The sequence below is a fragment of the Callospermophilus lateralis genome, chromosome 18 (assembly GCF_048772815.1).
Source record: "Callospermophilus lateralis isolate mCalLat2 chromosome 18, mCalLat2.hap1, whole genome shotgun sequence".
In the NCBI taxonomy this organism is placed as follows: domain Eukaryota; kingdom Metazoa; phylum Chordata; class Mammalia; order Rodentia; family Sciuridae; genus Callospermophilus; species Callospermophilus lateralis.
Genome location: NC_135322.1, coordinates 1,571,349 through 1,595,478, shown reverse-complemented (window position 1 = coordinate 1,595,478; position 24,130 = coordinate 1,571,349). Strand labels below are relative to the sequence as shown.

Below are 24,130 nucleotides of genomic sequence, written 5' to 3'. Positions count from 1 at the left end.
AGGGGAGGGACAGCTCTGGAGGCTCGGGGGGCCTGACTCCAGGAAACTCAGTCTTTGAGTGGGTCCTGGGGAAGGCGCCTGTCTCTGCGAGGCCCGAACCCGTCCACGGTTAGGGCTAGCGGGGGCACACTGCCCTCGCGGAGTGGGAGTAGGAAGGCCGCTGGCACCAGGCTGGGACAAGGCCCCAGGGGCTGCGGCCACTCTGTCCGCTACTGGATCCCGTGTCCAACCGGGTCGGGCCTGGGGCGGCCGGGCGAGCGCAGCCCCACTAGCGACGGGAACTGCAGGTCCGCAGCTGCACGTGCGAAGGGCGTCCACCTCCACCCGCGCTTGGCGGACCGCGGGGCTGTCCTAGGCCACGCAGCTCCAGCGGGCCAGGGCTCCGAAGGGCTCCAGGACGGGGTGTCTGCGACCGCGGGCAGCCTCGGGCGGCACGTGGAAGACCAGGAGGAGCCCGAAGGGCGGCCGGGAGCACTATCCCCACGCCCCCGCGCCCGCATCTCTCGGTGGTCAAGGCCAGCGCCGGTCCCGTCCGCACGTCTCGGGCAGCTCGCTGGTGGAGGCGGCCTGGGGAAGCCACGCCCCTCCGGGAGGCCCCGCCCCGGGGAAGCCCCGCCCCCGCACGTCTGCGCGCTCCGCGTCCGGCGTGGGCTTTCCCTGGCGGCGGGCGAGACGCGCGAAAGCCGGCCCGGGGCGGAACGACGTGCGAAGTAGGCCCGGGGGGACCCGAGCCCGGCGGCCTGAGCTGGGACTACGCCTCCCAGCGGGCGCTGCGTGGCCACGCCCACTTCCGGCTGAGTGCGCGCCAGCGTCGGGCAACCGGGCGGGTCCGGGGCGGGAGCGCGGGTGTGGCCGGGGGCGTGTCGCGGGGCCGCCCGAGGGCGCGGGTGCGCGCGTCCGGTGACATGCGTGGGGCGGCGGGCGCCCGCGCCCTCTCGAGGCGAGGCGGTCCGCGCACCAAGCCCCGGGCGGGCCGGGGCCGGACAGCGGCGGCGCCAGCGGCCCCGGCCTGCGCCGCGCGGAGAAGGCCGCGATCGCGGGGCCGCCTCGTCCCCGAGGCCCGGCGAGGAGCGGTGTCCTGGGCGCCCGTGCGGGGAGGTGAGCGCGGCGGCGGGCGCACGGTGACAGCGCGTCCTCGGGGGCGAGGGTAGGGTGGGGCCGGCGGCGCTGGGGTTTGGGGCGGAGGTCGCCGGCCCGCGCTCCCCGGCCGTGCCCTGCGGGTCGCGCGGCTGTCGCGGCCCGGGTCGGTGCCCCGCGGTAGCAGGGTCCCCCTGCGCCTTCCAGAGCGCCCTCCCCGCTTCTGCGGAAGGGGCGCCCGGGTGGTGGGGAGCGTGCTGCAGGCGCGTCTCTTCTTTCTCCTCTGCAGCTCTGCTTTCCGGGGACACTGCGCCGCTCCGGGAGAGGAACCGCAAGCGGGAGGTGGCGGGGCGGGGAGCTGGACAGAGAGCCATGGCGCAGGTGAGTTGGCGGTCCTCTGCCTCCTACTCACTGAGGTTTCTTTTCCGTGAAGTTCCTGGTTGGGAGATCTGTCCTGGGTGCTGCTGACCGCTGCCCAGCGCCTCCCGCCTGCTTCCTCTGCACCCCGGCCAGTGTTCAGTCTTCGTTGATGAGGGGCTCCAACCCCTCTCCCCTGTGCCGTTTTTGTCAGAGGTGGTCTCCAGGAGTGGAAGTGTGCTCCTTGGGGAAACAGGTGGCCCCTTGTGCTGTGCCTGGTTTGTTTGTGCCCATTCAATGCCAGTCCCCTAAATGCCATTTCTTTTTTCTTTCTTTGATTTTCTGGACCTGGGCATGAACTCAGGCGATTTACCACTGAGCAGTATCCTCAGCCCCCCCCCCCCTTTTTTTTTAAATTTTGAGACAGGGTTTCACCCAGGACCTGGTTAAATTGGGGCTGGCCTCGAACTTGGCACACCTCCTGCCTCAGCCTCCCAAGTCGCTGGAATTACAGGCCTGTGCCACCACGTCCAGCTGGCTAAGCCCCATTCCTTCCTCTCAAGGGGCTCACAGCCTGTTGACAGGACGTCAGGGAGGCAAGCAAGGGTCTGCACACCAGGTTCTAACCCCCGCTGTCAGGTTTTTTCTTGGCCCCTGTGACCTCCTGCTTCTGCCCAATGCAGCAGCTGGTAGCCCTGTTCAAACAAAGCTCTTGTCATTCTTTGCTTGAAATCCTCCAATGGTTTCCCTAAAGAAGGGCCAAAATCCCTACTATGACTGACAGGCCCCCAATTGGCTTCTTGTTATCCTTGATATCTGCTGCTTCACCTCACCACCACTCTTTCTGAAAAATCACCTTCTTGTTTTCCTGATCATACCTTCTAACATCTAAGAGCCACCCACCACAATTCTTCAAATTCCTCTTCCTTGCTTTATTTATTTATTTTAAAATTCAGCACTTTCAACATACTATTTTACTTAATATCTTATCTTCTCCTACCCTATTGCCATACTTCATAGGCAGAGATTCAGAGCAGTTTTGCCCTAGTGCCTGATACAGAAAATATTTGTTAGATAGATGTGTAAATATATTCAGTTCTCTTGTGACCAATGTTTTGCTATTTAGTATAGTGTTTAGAGGCTGACCTTGAACTTGCAATCCTCCTGCCTCAACCTCCCAAGTTGCTGGGATTACAGGCGTGTGCCACCTTATCTGGCTAGAATAATTATTCTTACACTTGATAATTGTGTCATCTCTTATTATTTTATTGGGAACATTCCCAGAAGTTTTCCTTTCTCTATGGACTAAGGTTTCCCAAACTTAGGTGAAAACATGGTACTTTTAAAATTTTATGTGGAGACAACAGCAGTAGAATGTCAAAAACTAGAATTGGTGCTCCAAAAAAGTAACCACCCAGAAAAGTAATCACCAAATATTTGTTTCTACATGCTTTTAAAATCTAACTTCATTTAATTGAGCAAAACAACAACACTTTTTGATACTTTTTTCCTATAACATTTTTAATTCACTTTTCTCTGTAAAATTTCAACAGAAAGCATTTTTTCTGTAAGGAGAGAGTTGCTGTTTGGGGGGCTGAATTCATGTTTTCACGTGTGTATTAAGGAAGAGTTAAATGACTGAATCTGAGGCTGCACCAGGTTCAGCTAACGTGTCCTCGGTGGTGTGGTGAGGCACGTGAAGCCCGTTTGGATGGAGGTCTGCCTGTGTGTGCTGCAGCACAGGACTAGAGCAGGACTTGGGCCTTTCAGCGGGTGTTTGTACCTGGAATCAAGCAGGCTGATCTAGCTATCAGAGAAAGTCTGTCTTTCTCTGTGAGAGGACGTGCTACTTCTAGTGCATCTTGTTTCATGGAGAGGAGGAGTGTGTGTTTACTATTTCTGTTGCTGTTAGAGTTGAGGTGTTTTTGTTGTTGTTGTACCAGGGATTGAATCCAGGGCCATTTAATCACTGAGCCACCACATCCCCAGCCCTTTTTATTTTTTATTTTGAGATAGGGTCTTGTTAAGTTGCTAGGGCCTTGCTAAATTGCTGAGGCTGGCTTTGAACTCACGATCCTCCTGCCTCAGCCTCCCAAGTTGCTGGGACTACAGGTGTGCACCACAGCGCCCGGCAGGAGTTAAGCATTTTAATGGAGGCAGAGAAGCATGGCGCTTAAAGCATGGGTTATGGAGCCAGGCTGCCTGGGTCGAGTGTCAGGGCTGACATTCAATCACTGGGTCCCATTTTCTTCCTCTTTCCGTGAGGAAGATGAAAGGCTGCTTCCGTGGTTCTCTTAAGGACTGCCTCTGTTGCCTCATTAGTGCTGAGCACATTGGACGAACTTGCTGGTGTCAGCTGGCAGCAGCCTCATGATGTCATGGCAGTTTTAGAAGTTTACAGGTAAGCCTTGCAGGTGGCATGCTTTTTAAAAATGTACACAATGTACAAAGAACGTTGGGAACTATGGCCTCTGGCTAAATCTGGCCCATCACCTCTTTTTATTTGGCTCATGAGCTGCAAATAGTTTTTACATATTTCAATTATTGAAAGAAAGGAAAGGGAGAACAGTATTTGAGGACATGTGGAGGTCACATGCAGTTGGATTTGGTGTCCCTGAGCAAGGTTCCTGGAGCAGGGCATGCCTGTTCACGTCCTGCTGCCTGGGCCACCTGTGCTGCCGAGGCGGAGCCGAGTGGTCGTGGCAGAGGCCCAGTGGCTCAGAAAGCCTAATTTTGTTTTCTCCAGGTCTTTGCAGAGAAACTCTGTGGGCCTCTGATGTCCAGCATGGAGGATGGCGTCAGACTGCCGAGCTGCATCCCAGCTCTGCAGCCAACAGACACAGATCCAGGGCGAGTTTCAGCTCCTTATTTTCTCTTGTGTGAGGAAAGCAGTTGTGGGATAAAATAAGCTAATATATGAGGGTGAAGAATTGTTTCTGGAATGTAAGGAGGGTCCTCAGCTGCTATTGATAGCCACAGGCATTTGCTAACAAAAGTCCTTGACTGAGAAAATGTCTTAGAAGGATGTGCACATGATTAATGTTGGGTCCCTCAGAACACAGGTTAGAGAGATGGAGAAGGGGACTTTTTCTTTTCTTCTTCTTTTTTTTTTTTTTTTTGTTCCAGGAATTGAACCCAGGAGGCACTTAACCATTGAGCTACATCCCCAGCCCTTTTTTATTTTTTATTTTGAGATAGGGCCCCCCTAAGTTGCTGAGGCTGGCCTCAAACTTGGGATCCTCCTGCCTCAGCCTCCCAAGGTGCTGGGCTTATAGGAGTGTACCACTTTCCCTGGCAGGAGACATTTCTTGTTAAGAAACATATCAAAACCAAAAAGATTGTTCCCAGTTTAAGAAAGTACTTGAACTTGTTTACTTCTCTTTAGGAGTCACTAGACTCCAGGTTTCTTGACAGTGACAAGGTAGTAAAAATGATAGAAGAGGGCTGGGGATTTGGCCCAAGCGGTAGCGCGCTTGCCTGGCATGCGTGCGGCCCGGGTTCAATCCTCAGCACCACATACAAAAAAAGATGTTGTGCCCGCTGATAACTAAAATAAATAAATAAATATTAAAAAAAAATGATAGAAGAGTGGGCATCATTTTACTTTGGTATCAACAAATTTATAAAAATGTAAAGATTTTTAAAAGATATCATAAAAATAACTTGCTCTATATACAGAGGTATACTTGAAAAATATTTTCATATTTGAAAATATGAAGACAGTCTGTGTGAGACAGAGCAGGCAGGAGTATGCAGCTGGAGTCTTGGGCTAGATTGTGGGAGCCTGTCTCCCTGCCCAGGCGCAGCACTGTTTGAGTGCCTAATTGTGTCTGTTCTGGAACACAGCTCCAGTGCCCCATGTGCACTGGGACGTCTGGGATGCTGAGGTGCATCAGCATGCCTGTGGGTTCCCACTGCCTGAGTGGCGGCATGTGACATCTGCTGGTGCAAAGTGCAGGTAGTGATAGAGGACACGGTCAACAGGAAACCAGCGGTGTTTCTTCCCATCCAGATAAGCCTCTTGCCAGGCACAGTGTGCATGTCTGTAATCCCTGCAGTTTGGGAGGCTGAGCCAGCCTCCTCAAGGGCGAGGCACTAAGCAACTCAGTGAGACCCTGTCTCTAAATAAAAAAAAATAGTGTTGGGATTGGGGCTCAGTGGCAAAGTGCCCCTGACTTCAATCCCTGGTACCTTCTCCCCCACCAAAAAAATATGCATCCTCCCAAAAATCAGTTGGTGTGCTTTTGTGCCCAGATCCTGCAGCCGGCACGGTTGTTGCTGAGGGCCGAGCAGCATGTGTGTAGCTTCGATGGCTCAGGCAGGCGTGTTGGTGCATCCTTGGCCCTCTCTAGGTGCTGCCGGGCAGGCCCCTGGGAGATTTCCCCACAGGTCCTCACGACTCACCTCTGCACTCTTCAGTAAAGTGCCCCAGGCTCTGAAGTCATGGTTGGGTCTTGTTCATCAGATGCCAAGCCTCTCAGGACTTTGGTTCCTGGTAGCACAGTGCGACCTTTAGGTCCAGGTGTTCAGTGTTGGGATCTCTGTGTGCTTAGGTGTGGTCCGAGCTGGGCAAGTGTGCACAGTGAGGGGCCCCAAATCGTGGGTCACTCAGGTCCCAGAGGGAAGAGGGCAGTGCCAACAGGGAGCGGGGTAGAGAGCACCCAGCACGCATGCTCAGCCAGCAGCGGGGAGAGGCAGTGGGCGCAGCCCCCACTGGTTACACCAGGTGTAACCTCGGTGGGCTTCCCAGCCCGGGTGGTTTGGCTCATCTGAGGGGAGGGCAAAGCTGGATGGGGACTGGGGTGGCCGGCTGGAGACAGGTCAGACGGCTTGGAGTGTGGGGCTTATTGACTTTATTAGGCTGGGGATAGCACGGGGTGCGAGGCAGCAGCGGGCGGTGAGGCCGTGCTCTGCCTGGCCTCGCAGGTGAGGCGCGAAGCCTGCCCTGCGGTCACATGGATGCTATGTTGCCATTCCGACGGCCAGCCATACTCCAGGGGTTAGAGTTTGAGGGCACACGTTAGAATCTGGTGGCGTGTGTGCGGCTGTAGGCGAATCCAGGAGGGTGTGGGTCAGAGCAGGAGGGTGTGGGTCAGAGCAGGCTTTACCTCTGTTTACTTATTTTGCCATGCTGGGGACTGAACCCAGGCCTCACACATGCTAGGTGAGTGCTCTACCACTGAGCCACACCCAGTCCCAGAGGTTTGCATCCTTATATGCTCATTTTTATTTTAGAAAAAAATAGAGTTAAAAAAAATAGTGTTAAATTTTGTCTTAAGAACATCTAGTAACAAAGCACAGTAGAAATCCTCAGAGCTCAGTTTGGGCCGTAGCCATGCTGATCTCCCCAGGTCTGTCTCCAGGTTTCTCTCCCTATTCTTTTTTTTCCTGGCAGTCGACTCTATCTTTCCCCATGCTTGTGCTACCCCAGGCCACTTGCATGTCCCCAGTGTGAGAAATGCCCTCCTATCTGTTGTATATGGAACAATTTAGCCCGATTACGTACTGTTTGGAACTGATGGCAAATATGGGGGCGCCTCCTGCCACCCCACAAAGCTGCAGACTCCAAGGCAGGGGCGTCTCCATGTTTCTTCTTGTCTGTGGAGGCTGAGGTGGGAAGCCGGCTGTCCAGGCCAGGATGTGGCTCTGCGAGGGAGCACGTGCTTCCGTGTGCTCCAGGCTTCCCACCCCTGCACCAGGAGAGAAAGCAAGCAAGGAGGCCGCTGTCCAACAACCACCAGCCTTCAGATCACCAAGCATCGGTCTTTTACTAAAAAAAAAAAAAAAAAAAAGGCTCCACACTACTGTGTACGTGGAGGACAGACTTCAGTCCTTCCTTGAAGCATCCAGTCTTTCTAGGTGATTAGAGGACGCGCACAAAGTGTGTTGAAAGGAGAGGCAGCTGGGCTGGGGCTGCGCTCAGTGCTGGGCCTTCCTGGCATGTGTGAGGCACTGGGCTCGATCTCAGCACTGCATATAAATAAATGAATAAAGTAAAGGTCCACCAGCAACTACAACAAGGACAGGCGGTCTGGCCTGGACACACGGGGGGGGGGGGGGAGACGTAAATCCCAGAAGTCTCCTGCCTCACTCTGCAAGCTCAGGCTGCGGGCGCTGGCGTTCGGACCACCTCGGTGACTTCCTCCCTGACAGCGTGTCTGCTGCTCTCCGGCTCGGGGCGAGGATGTCTGCATAGTGCCCGGGACACAGCTCACCTGGGAACGCCGGTGAGCACGACCGGGTTGTGTCTTTCAGGGCCTGGTGACCTTTGGGGACGTGGCTGTAGCTTTTTCCCCAGAGGAGTGGGAGTGGCTGAGCCCCACGCAGAGGGGCCTGTACAGGAGGGTGATGCTGGAGAACTACCGGAGCCTGGCGTCGCTGGGTAAGGGCCCGCTCCCTCCGTCCTCCCTCCCACTCGCCCCTCCCAACCCGCCCACTGTTGCGACTGAGGAGCGCCCAGTCCTGGCCTCGGAGCCGGGAGCTGCGCCCCTGTGTGGACAGGCCCACGGTGGGTGTGACATGCCTGTTCTTACCCCTCCAGGACTCTGTGCTTCTAAGCCCCACGTGATCTCCTCCCTGGAACAAGGAAGAGCCCCCTGGACGGTGAGGAGAAGGTGCCCAGGTGAGTGTGGGGCGGGCAGGCTGCGGCCTGACTCGCTGCCTGCACACTGTCCCTCGGACAGTCCTTGCGGCCACGCGTCAGTCCACCTCCCTTCTCCATCAGACAGCCACCCGCTCCAGGGCCTCCTCTCCTGTGTCTTCCAGACGTGTGGAATCACCTGTGGTTTGAAAAAAATCTTTTGGGGCTGATCCTTTTTAAAACCCGTTTTGTAGTCACAGGTGGACAGCATGGCTCGATGGTGTTTATTTTTGTGTGCTGCTGAGGACCAGACCAGGCAGCGTCACCACGAGCCCCAGCCCAGCGCTGGCTGATGCTAGCGTGGTCTGTTACTGGACTTGGTGTTGGTTAGGGTTTGGTCAGCTGGTGCTCTCAGATGCTGGGTGGCACAAGGAGGGCAGACGTTGAAGAGTGACCGGCTCCCGGGGGAGGTGCCTCTGTACACCCCTGAAGGGAGCAGCAGCTGGGGTCTGCTCGTGGCAAGGGACAGCAGGACTGGAGAGGAAGAGAGCCCCAGGGCTGAGCCAGGGCTGCTCGAGTGACACTGGAGCTTGACAGAGCGTCGGGCAGGAGAGAGGGTCGTCGGGATGGGCCTGGGGTCCAGGGGGCTTCTCAGTGCAGACGGGCAGTGCGCAGCTAGGTAGTTGGCTCTCAGAAGACGCCTGAGTGGCTGGTTGGACGTCCCTCCTGCAGCAGCAGTTGATCGAGTGGACACAGCTTGGGACGTAGATTTCTTTTGGAGGCTCTATTATAATAGGAAATGGCAATAGTTTTGAAGGCACTGAGACTCTCGTAGATCTCTGCTCAAATCTTACTTCAAAGGCAGAGTTGTGTTGAAGGAAGGCACAGGTCGCTGGCCCTGTACCCTACGAGGCCCCAGTGGGCCGCCGCCCCGAGAGCCAGAGGGACATGCCTGTGAGTTCTCCGTCCTGGCGTCTCACCAAGTCCCCTGCGTGGACTGTGCAGGAGACGAGCTGGTCTTCCTGGCAGGCGCCTCTCCTGGTCGTGAGGCTGGAGCTGCTCTCTTAGGAACCAGCCTTGGGGCCAAAGGGAGGCGGGGGGAGCTAGAGGTGGGCTTTCGTCAGATGGAGGAAGCCGGAGCAGTCTCCTTTCATGGCGTCTGCCTCCTGGTTGTCTGGGTGAGCCACGTTCAGACTGGAACCTCCTCTCTCAGTTGTGCCACTGGGTGGAACTGGCCTCAGGCTTGTGGGGCCAGCGCCCTGCTGAGCCGTGCCCTGCTGAGGACTCGCATCTCTCCACTCTCAGCTCCGTTTCCAGGCTTCTATGGATAACGCAGCGAGCACTACTTCTTCAGCCTGTGGGTGGGAAGGCTCATATTGCACCCTTTTTTACTGTGACCTCACAAAGTTAAGCACGTTCGTAGTCATTTTTAAAAGCTTCCAAAATGACATGCATTTTTTGTGTGTGTGTGGTGCTGGGGATTGAACTCAGGGCCTTGTGCATGCAGGGCAAGCACTCCACCAACTGAGCCACATCCCCAGCCCAACAGGCTTTTTAAAAAATGTTTTCAGTCATAGATGGACACAATATCCTTATTGTTTATGTTTATGTGGTGCAGAGGATGAACCCAGTGCCTCACACGTGCAAGGCCAGCGCTGTGCCACTGAGCCCAGCCCAGCCCATGACGTGCTCTTTTGAGGATCTTGATTCAGCTGTTGGGCTTGGACGCTTTCTTCATGCTAACACATAATGGAGGAGAGATGGGTTTCCTATCTTTCAGAAGCGAAGGCTGTGCAGAAGACCCAGGAGTCCCTTCCCGATCGCCCACGTGAGGAAGGACGAGCCCTGGCGGCAGCAGCAGCGGGGCCCGGGGGCTGTTGCCTAGAGGACTCTATTTTAGGGGAGAACTGGGGATCTGATGCTCTACTTGAGACACAGCTGGTAAGTCATGAGGTAAACTTCGGGCAAGAGAAAACACCCTTCCCGAGACAGCCTTTATGAGCAGCGCTGGGAGAGGCTTCCATCTGAGGGCAGTACTCCTGTGGACACACTGTCCCCTCGCTGCACTTCAGAAAAGGGGGTGGCTTGGACGAGGTGAAGCCAGCAGGCTGGGGGTGGCTGGAGAGGACGCGAGCACTCTGGGAGCAGCCCTGGGCCTCTCTCCTGCTCTCACCCAGCACCTCGACTTAACAAGGCCGTCACGGTGCGACTGAGACGACTCAGCCCCACGCTGAGTGACCAAGGTCACGCTTCTTGGTACAGACTGTGCCGATCCGTGGGTGGCCATGGCCACCCCACTGGGGCCACGCAAGCTTGCAGGTGTGACCTGATCAGGAGCCTGTTCACACCTTTCCAGGGCTTGGTGACCGTCACCAGCATGGCCGTGGACTTCTCCCGGCAGCCAGAGCCAGCTCAGAGGAGTTTCTGTAAGGATGTGCTGTGGGAGGAGCAGAGTGACCGGGAGTCTGTGGGTAAGGACCTCCCTCTCCAGACCAGGTCTGTCTGCAGAGCCCCACTGCACGCACAGGGGAGGGTCTTCTGAGGTGCCACCCGGGGTCCGGCCCTGGCTGCGCCGTGTGCCTCTGGCCTCCATGCAGGGGAAGGTTGGCGCGGTCCTTCTGCTCCAGGGGTCGTCTTGATGGCACCTCCTCCTGACCACTCCCATCCTCACCAGGGAACAAGAGCCTGAGTTTAGAGGGCCACAGTGTGACCACCCCATCTCTTGCCCCTCACGCAGGTCGGGGCGTTTCTAAGCCAGACGTGGTCTGTTTCCTGGAGCAAGAGGAGGAGCCCTGGAGGGTGCACAGAGAGCTGGCTGCAGGCCTGTTCTCAGGTGAGTGTGGACATTGGTGTGGGGAAGTCCCTGCAGGTGAGAGTTGAGCTGTCACAACAGAGTGCGGGTCCTCAGCAGGAGCTTGTAGAAGCTTTACCAAGCCCTCCAGATCCGGGAGGGAGTCAGTCCTGGACCAGAAGGATGCCCGCCACCTTTGCTCCTCCTAACAGCTCATCTCCCACAGTGCCCTCTTCCTCTCGGCCAGTGGCACCTGTGTCAACCTCTCAGCTTTGAGTGACTTTTCCTGACCTGTACGTGCTCTTGAGCGTCTTTCAGGTTTACTCCTCTGTGGCCGAAGGGCCCGTTTGTCCATCACGCACCCCTTCCTGTGAGAAGCACCATCTGCAGGTGTGCCAGTGGGCCCCTCTGCCCAGCACAGGCAGGCGACTGGAGGGAGGCAGGTGGACGCTCAGGCTGAGGCCTGTGTGAGTGTGTAGGCTGAGGGAAGGGTCACTCCAGCAGGACGACGCCACAGACCTGGAGACCCGCAGGAGCAGAGCCGGGAGAGCCTGCCTGGGCCTGAGAGGCCCCTGTGTCTCAGGACGGCGGGCAGAAGTCGTGTGCCAGAAGGCAGGGGCAGCGGGTGAAGCGCAAGAAATCCCTGTCAAGCTGACGGTTTGTAGAACATGTAACCATGTTGCCTACTGGAGAAGGAGTGGCACCCGTGACCCACCCCACAGGAGGGTAGCAGGAGTCTAGACCTCTCACATGGTGGTTGCGCTCCTTTTCACACAGTGATGGGTACCCTAGGTTCACCGTGGACGTGGACGCCCACTGCTTGCGTTAGGTTTCTCAGTTATTAAAGGGATGCTACAATGGTTTCTTTATGCACAGCCAGCAATTGCTGTACCCCTGGACAAGACTGCCTCCTGGGCACTCAGTGTTTTGTTTTAGTGAGGTTGTCAGGGACTGGGAGTGTGGATTTAATTGCATCCTGAAGCCAGATGTGGTAATCTTGCACACGCCTGTAATCCCAGAAACTCGAGGCTGGGGCAGGAGGATCACAAGTTCAAGGCCAGTCTCAGCAACATCGCAAGGCCTTGTCTCAAAATAAAAAATAAAAAAGTCTGTAATGTAGCTCAGTGGTAGAGCTCCCCTGGGCTCAGTCCCCAGTTCAGGAAAAAAAAAGCATCCTCAAAATCTTGGCTATTTAGTTGCCAACTCTTGCTTATTATTTGGTGAAAGATTATATAACTTAAAATCATCATCTTTTTTTTTTTTTTAAAGAGAGAGTGAGAGAGAGAAAGAGAGAGAGATTTTTTTTAATATTTATTTTTCAGTTTTCGGTGGGCACAACATCTTTGTTTGTATGTGGTGCTGAGGATCGAACCCCGGCCACACGCATGCCAGGCCAGCGCGCTACCGCTTGAGCCACATCCCCAGCCCATTAAAGTTATCATCTTATCGTGAAAGATTTGGTGCTGCCCCTAAGTTTTGTTTCCCTCTTCCTCTGTTTTCTTTTCCATGTTTACCTGCACTTTGCTGTTTGCCTGAGATGTTTTCTTCACAGTCCTGGTATTTTTTATGTATAAACATGCAAATTCATGGACATATTGTCTCAAACTATTTTTGACAAATGGTAATAAGAATTTTAATTTTGGGCTGAGGCTGTAGTTCAGTGGAGAGCGTTTGCCTAGCACCTAGGAAGCACTGGGTTCTATCCTTAGCACCACATAAAAATAAAGCAAATAAAATAAATGCATGCTATCCATCTTCAACTGCAAAAAAAGTTTTTTTTTTAAAAGTCTTAATTTTAATAGATCTTTTTCAGTTAGAACATATAAAATGTTTAAATTTTTATATGCATTTTTTATTTAAATATTTTTTAGCTTAGATGGACACAATACCTTTATTTTATTTATTTATGTGGTGCTGAGGATCAAACCAGTGCTTCACACATGCTAAACAAGTGCTCTACCACTGAGCCACAACCATAGCCCTGAATTTTTATATGTTTTCTATTATGGTTTCTCTGTTTTTGTCTTTATAAACTTATACACATAGTTGTGCTTCCTTTTTCAATGGTTGTTTAGAAAAAAAACAATAATAAGGTAAAAAAACAAACACCCCTTTGGGCCAAGATGGAACTCATCAGCAAAGCCCTGGATTGAGCTTCAGTTCCAAAGAGAAAAGACAACAAAAAAAGAACCCCATCAAAGATAAGAAGTAAGACAAAGGCTGGGCTGGCTCAGTGTAGAGCCCTTGCCTGGCATGTGCGAGGCCTGGGTCCAGTTCTCAGCACCACATATAAATAAATAAGATAAGTGTCCGTTGACAGCTAAATATTATATATATATGATAATGGTTGTCCAGTAGTACAGCCCATGGACATCCACTACCATTGCACTTACTGTTGAAGACGTCTGACCGTTTAGGTCTGCTTATATGTCAGAATACCTCTTTAAGGTCCATGGGCCTCACAGACACTGCTGGACACAGGAGAGTGCCTCTTTCTGGAGATCATCTCAGGCAGGGTCTGTCTGTTGCAGGCTGTTTCTGTTTGCGTTTCCTGCCCTTAGAGTTCTTCTCTGTACTCAGTGCGGGGACGACCCGTGCTCAGGAGCAGGCAGCTCCGGCAGGCAGGCTGTGTGGTCTGGTGGTCTGTGTGGTCTGGTGGTCGCGTCTGCGGCCTGTCCCCACCGTCAGGCTTCCCTGCTGGGACACCTGCCCACCCTCTGCTTCCTGCCCCTCCTTCTCCCTGCTGACCTTTCTCTTTGTCCTCTCTTTTGCTGTGTGGGCTGCTGTTCTGTTTTATTTACCTGTTTTTATCATGGAAAAGTACACATGACTATGTGGCTATCCTAGCGCACACGGTTGGGTGGCCTTATGTACATTCACAGTATTTTACAACAAAACCACTGTCTAATTCCAGAGGTTTTAAAGATTGCTCTAGAAGAAAACTTCCTGTTCACTAGGTAGTCATTACCATTCCTCCTTCCCCAGTCCGTGGTGACCACTGTCTGTCTGTCCAGGGGTTCTCTGTTCTGAGTACTTCACATACAGGAACCTGTACCATGCAGCCTCTGTGTCGGGGGGCTTTCCTGGGGTACAGCGTGTGCCAAGCAGCATTCGTTTTTCGGCTGAACAACACTGCACCTTGTGGCTCTGCCACATCTGTCGGTCAGCTCACTGGTGGGCACTGGGGCTGTGTCTACCTTTTGGCTGCTATGACTAGTGGTGATTTGGACATTTGGACATTATGTTTTTATTTAAGCACCTGCTTTCGATTCTTTTTTGCTTTAAGTGTTGGTTATTTAACCCATGATGCTCTATTACTGAGCTATGGCCCCAGCCTTTTTTTTTTTTTTTTTCTACTTAGGATTGAAGGCAGGGACACTTGATCACACTTGATCACTGAGCCACATCCCCACCTTTTTTTTTTTTTTTTGTAATTTATTTGGAGACAGGGTCTCACTGAGTTGCTTAGGGCCTCACTAAGTTGCTGAGGCTGGCTTTGAACTTGTGCTCCTCCTGCTTCAGCCTCCTGAGCTGCTGGGATTACAGGTGTGTGCCTTGCTCCTTGCAACCCGAGCCCTTTTCATTTTTTATTTTAAGACAGGGTCTTTCTAAATCATTTAAAGTCTCACTACATTACTAAGGCTGGCCTTGAACTTGCAATCCTCCTGCCTCAGCCTCCTGAATCTCTGGGATTATAAGCATGTGCTGCCATGCCCAACTAGACCTTTATGATACCTATGAGTTAAAAATATGTTTTCCTATTTTGTGGAATATTTTTTGTACTACTTCTCTCTCTCTCTCTCTCTCTCTCTCTCTCTCTCTCTCGGTACTGGAGATTGAACCCAGATGTGCTTAACCACTGAGCCACATTCCTAGCCCTTTTTGTGTTTTGAGATGGGTCTTGCTAAGTTGCTTAGGGTGACTTTGAACTTGTGATCCTCCTGCCTCAGCCTCCTGAGCTGCTGGGATTATAGGCATGCACCATTACATCTGGCTCTCTTTCACTCTTGATAGTGTTGTTGTTGTTGTTAGTGGAGATTGAACCCAGAGGTGCTCTACCACTGAGCTACATCCCAGCCACCCCCCTCACTTTTCAAATTTTTATTTTGAGACAGAGTTTCACTTTTGTTGCTGAGACTAGATTTGAACTTGCAGTCCTCCTTTCTCAGCCTCCCAGTGTGTAGGAATTACAGATTGTGCCACTGCACCAGCATCTTATAGTTTTTTTTGTTTGTTTGTTTTGTGTGTGTGTGTGTGCATGCGGTGGTACTGGGGATTGAGCCCAGGGCCTCGTTCATGCCAGGCAGACACTCTACCACTGAGCCACATCCCCAGCCTTTGTTGTATGTTTTGATGTACAGAAGTTTCTAATATTGTTAAGGTCCAGTTTACTCATTCTTTTGTTGCTTATTTTGATGTTGCATAAGAAACCATCACCAATCATGGGTCCTAGAGATCTTGTACGATCTGTGTGGTTTGACTATTAGAGTAGGATTCGGCCCGTGTTGCGTCAGTATTTGTATTGGGTGTGAGGTAAAGATCTTTAGTCCTGTTCCCGCTCCTCTTCTCCATTTCCCTCCCTCCCTCCCTCCCTCCCTCCCTTTCTTCCATGCTGGAGCCTGAACTCCGGGCAAGCGCTGGACCGCTGAGCCACAGCCCAGCCCTCAACTCGTTCTTCCCCAGGGGTGGGTCTCAGGACCCCTGAAAATCACTTGACTCCAGAGAAGGCATGAAGTGTACGGCAAGTACATGAAAAATGCTCACAGTCCCTCAGGGAGACGCTGACCAGGACCAGCGCCGTATCAAGACCCGGACGTTGGGCTGTTAGGTAAAGAGATGGTGGGACCCTGAACACTCTGGAGGGACTGCAGGATGGTGTAGTGGGGAACTGTAGGGAGATTCCTCGTGATATCAAAAACAGGAGCACGTCGGACTCCTCCAGCTGACTTCTGGGTGTCTGTCCAAAAGGACTGAAGTCAGGATCTCAAAGAGACAGTAGTCCTCTTACGTGAATCCACACTGCAGCACCACTCATATGCCAACGTGTGGAGAACACGCACGCGTCCATCCGGAGAGGAGCAAGGAAACGTGGTGAATGCCCACAATGAGACACTCTGTTTCCACAGGAAGGACACCCTGCAGGGGTGACAGCACGGCTGGCTGCGAGGACATGAGAGTGCTTGCCCAGAGACATGGCACTTGAATAGTCCAGTTAACAAGATCCGAGAGTAGAATGGTAATTGGTGGTGGCTGGGGCCAGGCAGAAATGAGGAGTTACGATGAATGGGCATCAGATTCAAGTGGAGCATAAAGAAGCAAGATGAATATAGGTACTAGAGATCTGCTTCATACAGCATTTCACTTACAGTGACCACGAGTATCCTGCACACCTGAAATTTTTCTCAGAAGGTCAATTTTAAGTGTTCTTTCCATGATGAAATGGAATAAAGAAAAATAGTTAGAATAATAATTATAATTCTATTAGGAAACCAGTTGACTTGGTTGTATGGGTGCACTTCTGAGGTCTCAGTTCTGTTCCGTGGATCTGTGTCTGTCATTGGGCCAGTACCTCACTGGCTTGGACACCTCGCTCTGCATCAGGTGCTGGTGGTGGTGGTGGTCAAGGCTGTAGGGGGACTGTACCTTTACTTATTTACATGGTGCGAAGGGTTGAACCCAGTGCCCCACGCAGGCGAGGGGCGCACTGTACCACTGAGTCACAGCCCACCCTGTAGTAGGCTCTGAGGTCAGGAATTGTACTCCTTCACTCTGTTCTCTTCCAAGGTTGATTTTGGCTATTAAGGGCCCTTGCAACTCTACTTGAATTTTAGGGTTAGCTTTCCCACATGTGCACAAAGAGGATTGGCATTTTGCTAGGGATTGCACTGGATCTCTCGATTACTTTAGGGACTGTTAAATTTTACCTTTGTTGATCTTCTTACCATGAATGTGTGATATCTATTTAGGTTTTCTTTGATTTCATCCAGCAACATTTTGTAGTTTTCAACACATAATTTTACACTTCCTTAGCAAAATTTACTTCTCAGTATTTGATTTTTTAAATGGCATTTTTCATGAAATTGTTTTTATAATTTCCTTTTTGAATTCTTGAGTATATAGAAATAGAACTGATTTTTGTGTATTTATCTTTTTTTCTGAATTCACTCTTCCGCAGTTTCCCCAGATTCATTAGCTGAATGCTTCTTCATGGATTCCTTAGGATCCTGTACACATGGAGCTGGGGACAGAAGTGTTCCACTTCTTCCTTTCTCACTTGGATGCCTTCTTTTTCTCGCCCATCTGACTGCAGCACCCAGGGCAGTGCTCAGTGGAGTGGGGAAGGCAGCATCTGTTCTGTCCTGATCTGAGGCAGAGAACTTGAAGTCATTCAACATGAGGAAGAAGTCTTTTTCTTTTCCATTTTCTGAGAACTTCTTTTTCCAAACATTTGATGCTCTGTATCAGTTCCCTCAAGACAATTTCATCTATATTTTTTAGGGGGGAAATAATTATGCTTTCCCAAAATTCTTGTACTGCTGGGTGACTTAGTGAAAAGATGTCAGGCATACTCTTTCTTCCCCAAGAATGTGCTTGCTCAATAGTGTAATTAAATATTAGTATTTGTATTACTATAAAACAGTCTTTTCAAAAAGAAATTAACATCTCAATAGATGCAAGAAAAGCATTTGACAAAATCAATATTCTTTCATAAAAACTCTCAACAAATGAGGTCTACCTCAACAAAATTAAAGCTGTTGTGACAACCCACAGCTTACACTGTCGTCAGTGCAGGAGTGGGACACTTGTCCCTGAAGGCCAGGAACAAGACTAGGCTGCCCCTCTCACTTCACATGGCACTGGACGACCAACCAGACTGTTAGTCAAGAAAAGGAGCACATGGCTGTGAGTTTAAAGAAGTTCGTGTCTCCGTCGCAGATGACATGCTCCTGTACGTAGGAAACTCTTAAGGTCCCCGCACACGACAGAAGCCGGCCAGACCCAAGCTGAGCAAAAGAAGCAGGATATACAACCGACGTGGAAAATAGTGACAGTCCTATAGACAGACAGTGAACTCTCTGAAGAAGAATGCAAGAGAACACCACTTACAATAGTGACCAAAAAGGGAAGTGGAACACTTGGGGACAAATTCAGGCCAAGAGGTGAAAGGTGTGTAGCTGAAAACTGTGAACCACCAGTGAGGGGGCTTGACGACGGTGCTGTGCACGGGAAAGCCACCCCAGGCCTAGGCTGGCCGGATGGGGCTGCCCATGTCCCCGGGTTCAAGGTGCTCTTAGACTCAAGTTGGCCTAATCCAAACTCCAAAGGCATTTTACTAAAAAAGGAAAAGCAACTGAAAATTCATATGGAACCCCCAAAGACCCCAAGTACCTAAAAGATAAGGCTGAAGGCATCCTATTTCCTGATTTTAAATTCTGTTACAAAGCTATGATAGTCAAAATGGCATGGTTTTGGAATTAAACCATATAAGGCACATAGACCAAAGGAGCAAAGAGAGACCCCAGAAATAGACCCATGCCTATAAGGTCGACCAGCCTTTGACAGAGGCCAAGAATATACAGAAGCTGAAGTACAATGTTTCCAATATATAGTTTTTGGAAAACTGAATGTCACATGCAAAAAGAGAAATAGATAAAAGAGTCAGGTGCAGGGCATGCCTGTGATCCCAGTGACCCAGGAGCCTGAGGGGGTTTCAGTTTTGAGGCCAGCCTCGTCAACTTAGCAAGACCCTGTCTCCAGATAAAAAGGGCTGGGGATGTAGCTCACTGGTCACACCCCTGGGTCCAGTCACCAGTGTCCAGAAGTGAATGAATAAAACAAGGGGCTGGAGACGGTGCCTCTTGGTCGAATGTCCTTTGGTTCAACATGCAGTACTGAGAGGAGGAGAAAGATCAGTTCCAACATGAGATCCATGCGCCAGCTAGACAGGCAAAAGGCACCTGACATCGGTCACACTGAAGTGCAGGTGACAGAAGCAGGAATAAGTGGGGTCTCATGAGACACACTCCAGCACAGAAAGAAGCGAGGAACCAAGAGGAAGGACCGTGTTCAAAACAGGAGGAGGGATCAGACTCGGGAGAGGAGCTGAGAGTGACCGACTGCCAGGGACGGGGCCGGGGAAGCGGGAGGTGTCGGTCCAGGTGTGCAGACTGCAGTGCACTGGGAGCCATCCCCGAGGCCCGACGGATGTGTGGGTGGTGACTGTGATGAGTGACGAGGGACGCGGGAGAGTCACCAGGAAGACGGTCTGGAGCGTTCACGCACACACTCAGTAAGTGCGTGAGGTGACGCGTGCTTGTTGACTGCTGTGGCAGTCATGCCATAGCGTACGGGTGTGTCAGAACACACCACATGTCTTAAGTATGACATTTGTCAACTATACCTCAACAAATCTGGAAAAAAGTTTCTTATAAAAAAGTGGCATTGCAAGCACCATTAAGAAACGACCAGGGACGTGAGGTTTCTCCTTCCTTTCTTTTTCTCCTGGCTTGTAGAGACGCACAAAAGCGTGCAGTGACGGCTGAGTTTGAGCACTCCATTGAAAATGTGTCTGTGTCCAAATACACTGAATAAAATAAGGCTAATAAAGACACATTTTCTACTTACAGAGAAATAACTGGACTTACAAATAATCCTAATGATCGCCGTAGAATAAGGGTCTTTTGTGTGCTTTTGCATGCTCCTTTGGACACATTAGTGATGTGTAGTGTGACGCTGAATGACCACTACGTGGCGTCCAAAGCAGGTAGACAGTTGCGACTGAGAGGGAGATCAAGGCAGGAACATCACAGCCTCACGGCCTCTTTGCCGTGCGACTGGCTCAGGCGTACTTAACTGTTCTGAACTGCCTCCGGTCCTGTGTGACTTCAGTCTGGAGTGTCACATATTTGCAGACTGCATGTCTAAATGTAATGGCTTTAGAGCTGCAGAATTTGTGTTTCGTTCGCCAATTAGTGAATTAGTTCACCAATTTTCCTTTTACCTGAGTTCTCTTTTCTTGCACTTGAGAAAGAATAATTGTTTTCTTGATTTATTTCAGGCCAGCAATCTGTTCATGAGACCCAAGAATTATTTCCAAAACAGGACTTACGTGCTGATGGAGTAATAGACAGAACTTCAAGTTCCAAACTTGAGGGTTCCACTTTCAGAGAGAATTGGGCTTCTGAGTGTGTGTGTGAAGGAAAGCTGGCACATCACGAGACAGTCACTCATGACCAAGCCCCCCCAAAGGAGAGAGAGCATTTGTATAACAAACCTAGAAGATGGTTCCACTTGAATAGTTCAGAAGAGAGAGTCCATAGTTGTGAGTCAGGTAAAGGTTTTCAGAAAACTTCAGTGGTAATAAAACAAGCAGGATTCTATGCAGGAAAAAAACTGTTCAAATGTAATGAATGTAAGAAAACTTTTACTCAGAGCTCATCCCTTACTGTTCATCAGAGAATTCATACTGGAGAGAAGCCCTATAAGTGTAGCGAGTGTGGGAAGGCTTTCAGTGACGGTTCCTCCTTTGCACGACACCAGCGGTGTCACACGGGCAGGAGGCCCTATGAGTGCACCGAGTGTGGGAAGGCCTTCATACAGAACACGTCCCTCATCCGCCACTGGAGGTACTACCACACCGGGGAGAAGCCCTTCGACTGCGCCGACTGCGGGAAGGCCTTCAGTGATCATATAGGGCTGAACCAGCACAGGAGGATCCACACCGGAGAGAAGCCCTACACATGTGACGTGTGTCACAAGTCCTTCAGGTATGGCTCTTCCCTCACTGTGCACCAGAGGATCCATACTGGAGAAAAGCCGTACGAGTGTGACGTCTGCAGAAAAGCCTTCAGCCATCATGCGTCCCTCACACAGCATCAGAGAGTGCATTCTGGGGAGAAGCCTTTCAAGTGCAAAGAATGTGGGAAAGCCTTTAGGCAGAACATCCACCTGGCCAGTCACCTGCGCATCCACACTGGAGAGAAGCCCTTCGAATGTGGCGAGTGCGGGAAGTCCTTCAGCATCAGCTCCCAGCTCGCCACTCACCAGAGGATCCACACGGGGGAGAAGCCCTACGAGTGCCAGGTGTGCGGCAAGGCCTTCACCCAGAAGGCCCACCTGGCGCAGCACCAGAAGACCCACACGGGGGAGCGGCCCTACGAGTGCAAGGAGTGCGGCAAGGCCTTCAGCCAGACCACCCACCTGGCGCAGCACCAGCGCGTGCACACCGGGGAGAAGCCCTACAAGTGCGTGGAGTGCGGGAAGGCCTTTGGGGACAACTCCTCCTGCACCCAGCACCAGAGGCTCCACACTGGCCAGAGGCCTTACGAGTGCCTGGAGTGTGGCAAGGCCTTCAAGACCAAGTCCTCCCTCATTTGTCACCGCAGAAGTCACACTGGGGAGAAGCCTTACGAGTGCAGCGCGTGCGGCAAGGCTTTCAGCCACCGGCAGTCCCTCAGCGTCCATCAGAGGATTCACTCTGGGAAGAAACCCTACGAGTGCAAGGAGTGCAGGAAAACCTTCATCCAAATCGGGCACTTGAACCAGCACAAGAGAGTTCACTCTGGAGAGAGGCCCTATGGCTGCAGGAAGAGCAGGAGAGGCTTCAGGCCCACGGCACACTGTGCCCACCCTCCGCGGGGCCACTCTGCAGAGTCCTCCACGACCAGTCCTGTGGACCTCTTCCCCAGATTCCTCTGGAGTCCGTCCTCACTGCCATCGCCGTAGTCTCAGGATATCATTTCAGCTGCGTCATTTCACTTCAAAACTCATCTGTCTGCCCTTTGTTTTTGTCCCTTATAAGTTCATTCTTCACAGTCAGACTGATTTTTAAGTGAAAATATAATTAATTCATTTGTATAAAGCTTGTATTGCGATCCTCTCAATGATTAATGCATAAGATGTGCTGCACAGTGCTGGTCCATGCCAAGCATTCAGTAAACTTGCTCCTTTTCTTTTCTTGTGGTAATGAAGATTGAACCCAGGGTGCTTTACCACTGAGCGCATCTACAACCTTTCTTAGTTTTTGGTAGGTTTTCACTAAGTTGTTGAGGGTGGCCCTGGACATTGAAATGTGACTGTAGGGGCTGGGGATGTATAGCTCAGTGGTCGAGTCCTTCCCCAGCAGGCGTGAGGCCCTGGTTTTTTTCCCCAGAGAGAGGGAAAAAAGAATAGGAAAAAGTTATGGTAGTCATCTCGTAAAAATGATGCAGTGGGATGAAGGGAGAAGCCGATCGTGGGTCAGGAGTGGAGCTCTGCAGGTAGCTAATGAAATTTGCCTGTTTTCCTTTAAAATTTGCTGAGAAGTTTTGTGACATTCCCTTTGATCTACACGAATGTAAGGTGATCTGAGCTTTTTGGTGACAAAATCCAAGTTTATGTTTGACAACAGTCTGATAGTGTAGAGAACATGAATGAATAGGCCATTTGGAACAAATGAATTAAATAGAAAATGCAAGATTGATATTCAGAGTTAAAACTATTAATGCATTACTCAAGTATGAGAAAGTCGGCAGGATTTCATCTATTTAAAGTCACTTGGTTTGTGAATGAACTCTGTTAAACATTTAAGGTACCATTAACTCTGGATAAACCAATCTAGTAGCAAGAGTCAGCAATCCATGACTTGTGCCCAAGGTCTCACTGGTGATTTTTGTATTGCCCATGATCTAAAATTTTAAAACATATTCATAAGTAGTTCAAAATGAAAATGTTTTCAACATGATCATTATGTTAAATTTCAGCGTCTGTAAATAAAGTCGTGTTTGCACATAGCCACCCTCGTTCATTTACACGTTGTTACAACAGCATAGTTGAGTAGCCCTAACAAAGACCATCTGGTTTGCAGACCCTAAGAAATCTGCTGCGTGAACATTTGCAGAAAAATTTGGTGATCCCTGCTGTACAGATTGCTGAGGAATCTTTGGCTCATGGGCAAAATCCTGTGTAAACAGACTTACTGAACAGTGACCATACTCATTTGTTCACCTACTTTCTCTGGCTGCTTTTACAACAGAGGCAGACGTTGAGTAGCTGCAACACTGATGATAGTTACTGTTTTTTTTGTTTTGTTTTGTTTTTTGTCGGGGGGATTGAACCCAGGGCACTTTAGCAATGAGCTGCATCCCCAGTCTTTTTGAGACAGGGCCTTGATAAGTTGCCCAGGCTAGCCTCAAACCTGTGATCCTTCTGTCATAGCCTCCCAAGTTGCTGGGATCACAGACATGCAGCACCACGCCCACCACATTGACCATTCTTTTATAGAACGTTTACTGACTGCTGCTCTGGAGTGGAGGAAAATTTACAAAATCATCAAATTTTGTAAGGTAATATAACTCTTACATCAGAAATTTAAAGACTGACTATAAAACAGTTTATGAAGAGATGAATTATTAAATGATAATGAAAAATAGAACATGTCAATAAAAAGGAAAAATAGATGAAATATTCAATTCTATTTAAATGATTGTAAATTATATATCCCAAATGGAATTCCAGTAGATATGTTTACTATAATGATTGTTGATGGTTGTCCTAAAATAACACAAGGAAGTACAACTAGGCAAGAAAAACCAAGATATATTTAAAAGAGTTTTCTTTGCGTATGAAATTTAGTATGTGACACTGGTATGTTGATATTGGCTGAAATAGTTTTCTTCACATATGAGATTTGGTAGGTGATGCTGCCATAAAACTCTGTGTCAGAGGCATACATGAAAGGGCATACATGAAAGGCATACATGTATGTAGGACATACAGTCTTTAAGATAAATGTGAAAGAGTTATAGTTAGATCTCTGTAAGATCATTGTCACAGGGAGACAGAAGATGCCTTCCCCAAGAAGGCGTACTCCTTAAGATAAATGTGAGGCAGTAGTACTTAACATCTCTCATATAGAATCATATGTAGGAGGAAGCAAAAGGAAATGCACACCTTCACCAAGTAGGGCATAAAGATCTAGAAGGCACACAAGAAGAGAACCCTTCACCATGTAGGACACGCAGTCCTGGAAGACACAGGAAGAGGACCCTTCACCATGTAGAACAACAGTCCGGGAAGACACAGGAAGAGAACCCTTTACCAAGTAGGACACACAGTCCTGGAAGACACACAGGAAGAGGAGCCTTCACCATGTAGAAAAACAGTCTGGGAAGACACAGGAAGAGAACCCTTTACCAAGTAGGACACACAGTCCTGGAAGACACAGGAAGAGGACCTTCACCAAGTAGGACACACAGTCCTGGAAGACACACAGGAAGAGGACCCTTCACCAAGTAGGACGCGTAGTCCTAGAGACACACAGGAAGAGGACCCTTCACCAGGTAGGA

At 50.6% G+C, this 24,130-nt stretch overlaps 1 protein-coding gene across 1 annotated transcript; it reads left to right on the top strand.

Annotated features, from left to right (window-relative positions):
• The first annotated feature begins 1,383 nt into the window (after positions 1-1,383).
• On the top strand, positions 1,384-22,576 carry Zfp28 (ZFP28 zinc finger protein). Its single transcript, XM_076838070.2, has 7 exons — positions 1,384-1,458; positions 7,690-7,816; positions 7,976-8,056; positions 9,795-9,955; positions 10,371-10,485; positions 10,752-10,847; positions 19,864-22,576. The coding sequence occupies exons 1-7, from the start codon at positions 1,450-1,452 to the stop codon at positions 21,528-21,530; spliced, it is 2,256 nt and encodes a 751-aa protein (XP_076694185.2). The 5' UTR covers positions 1,384-1,449; the 3' UTR covers positions 21,531-22,576.
• Positions 22,577-24,130: the final 1,554 nt, after the last annotated feature.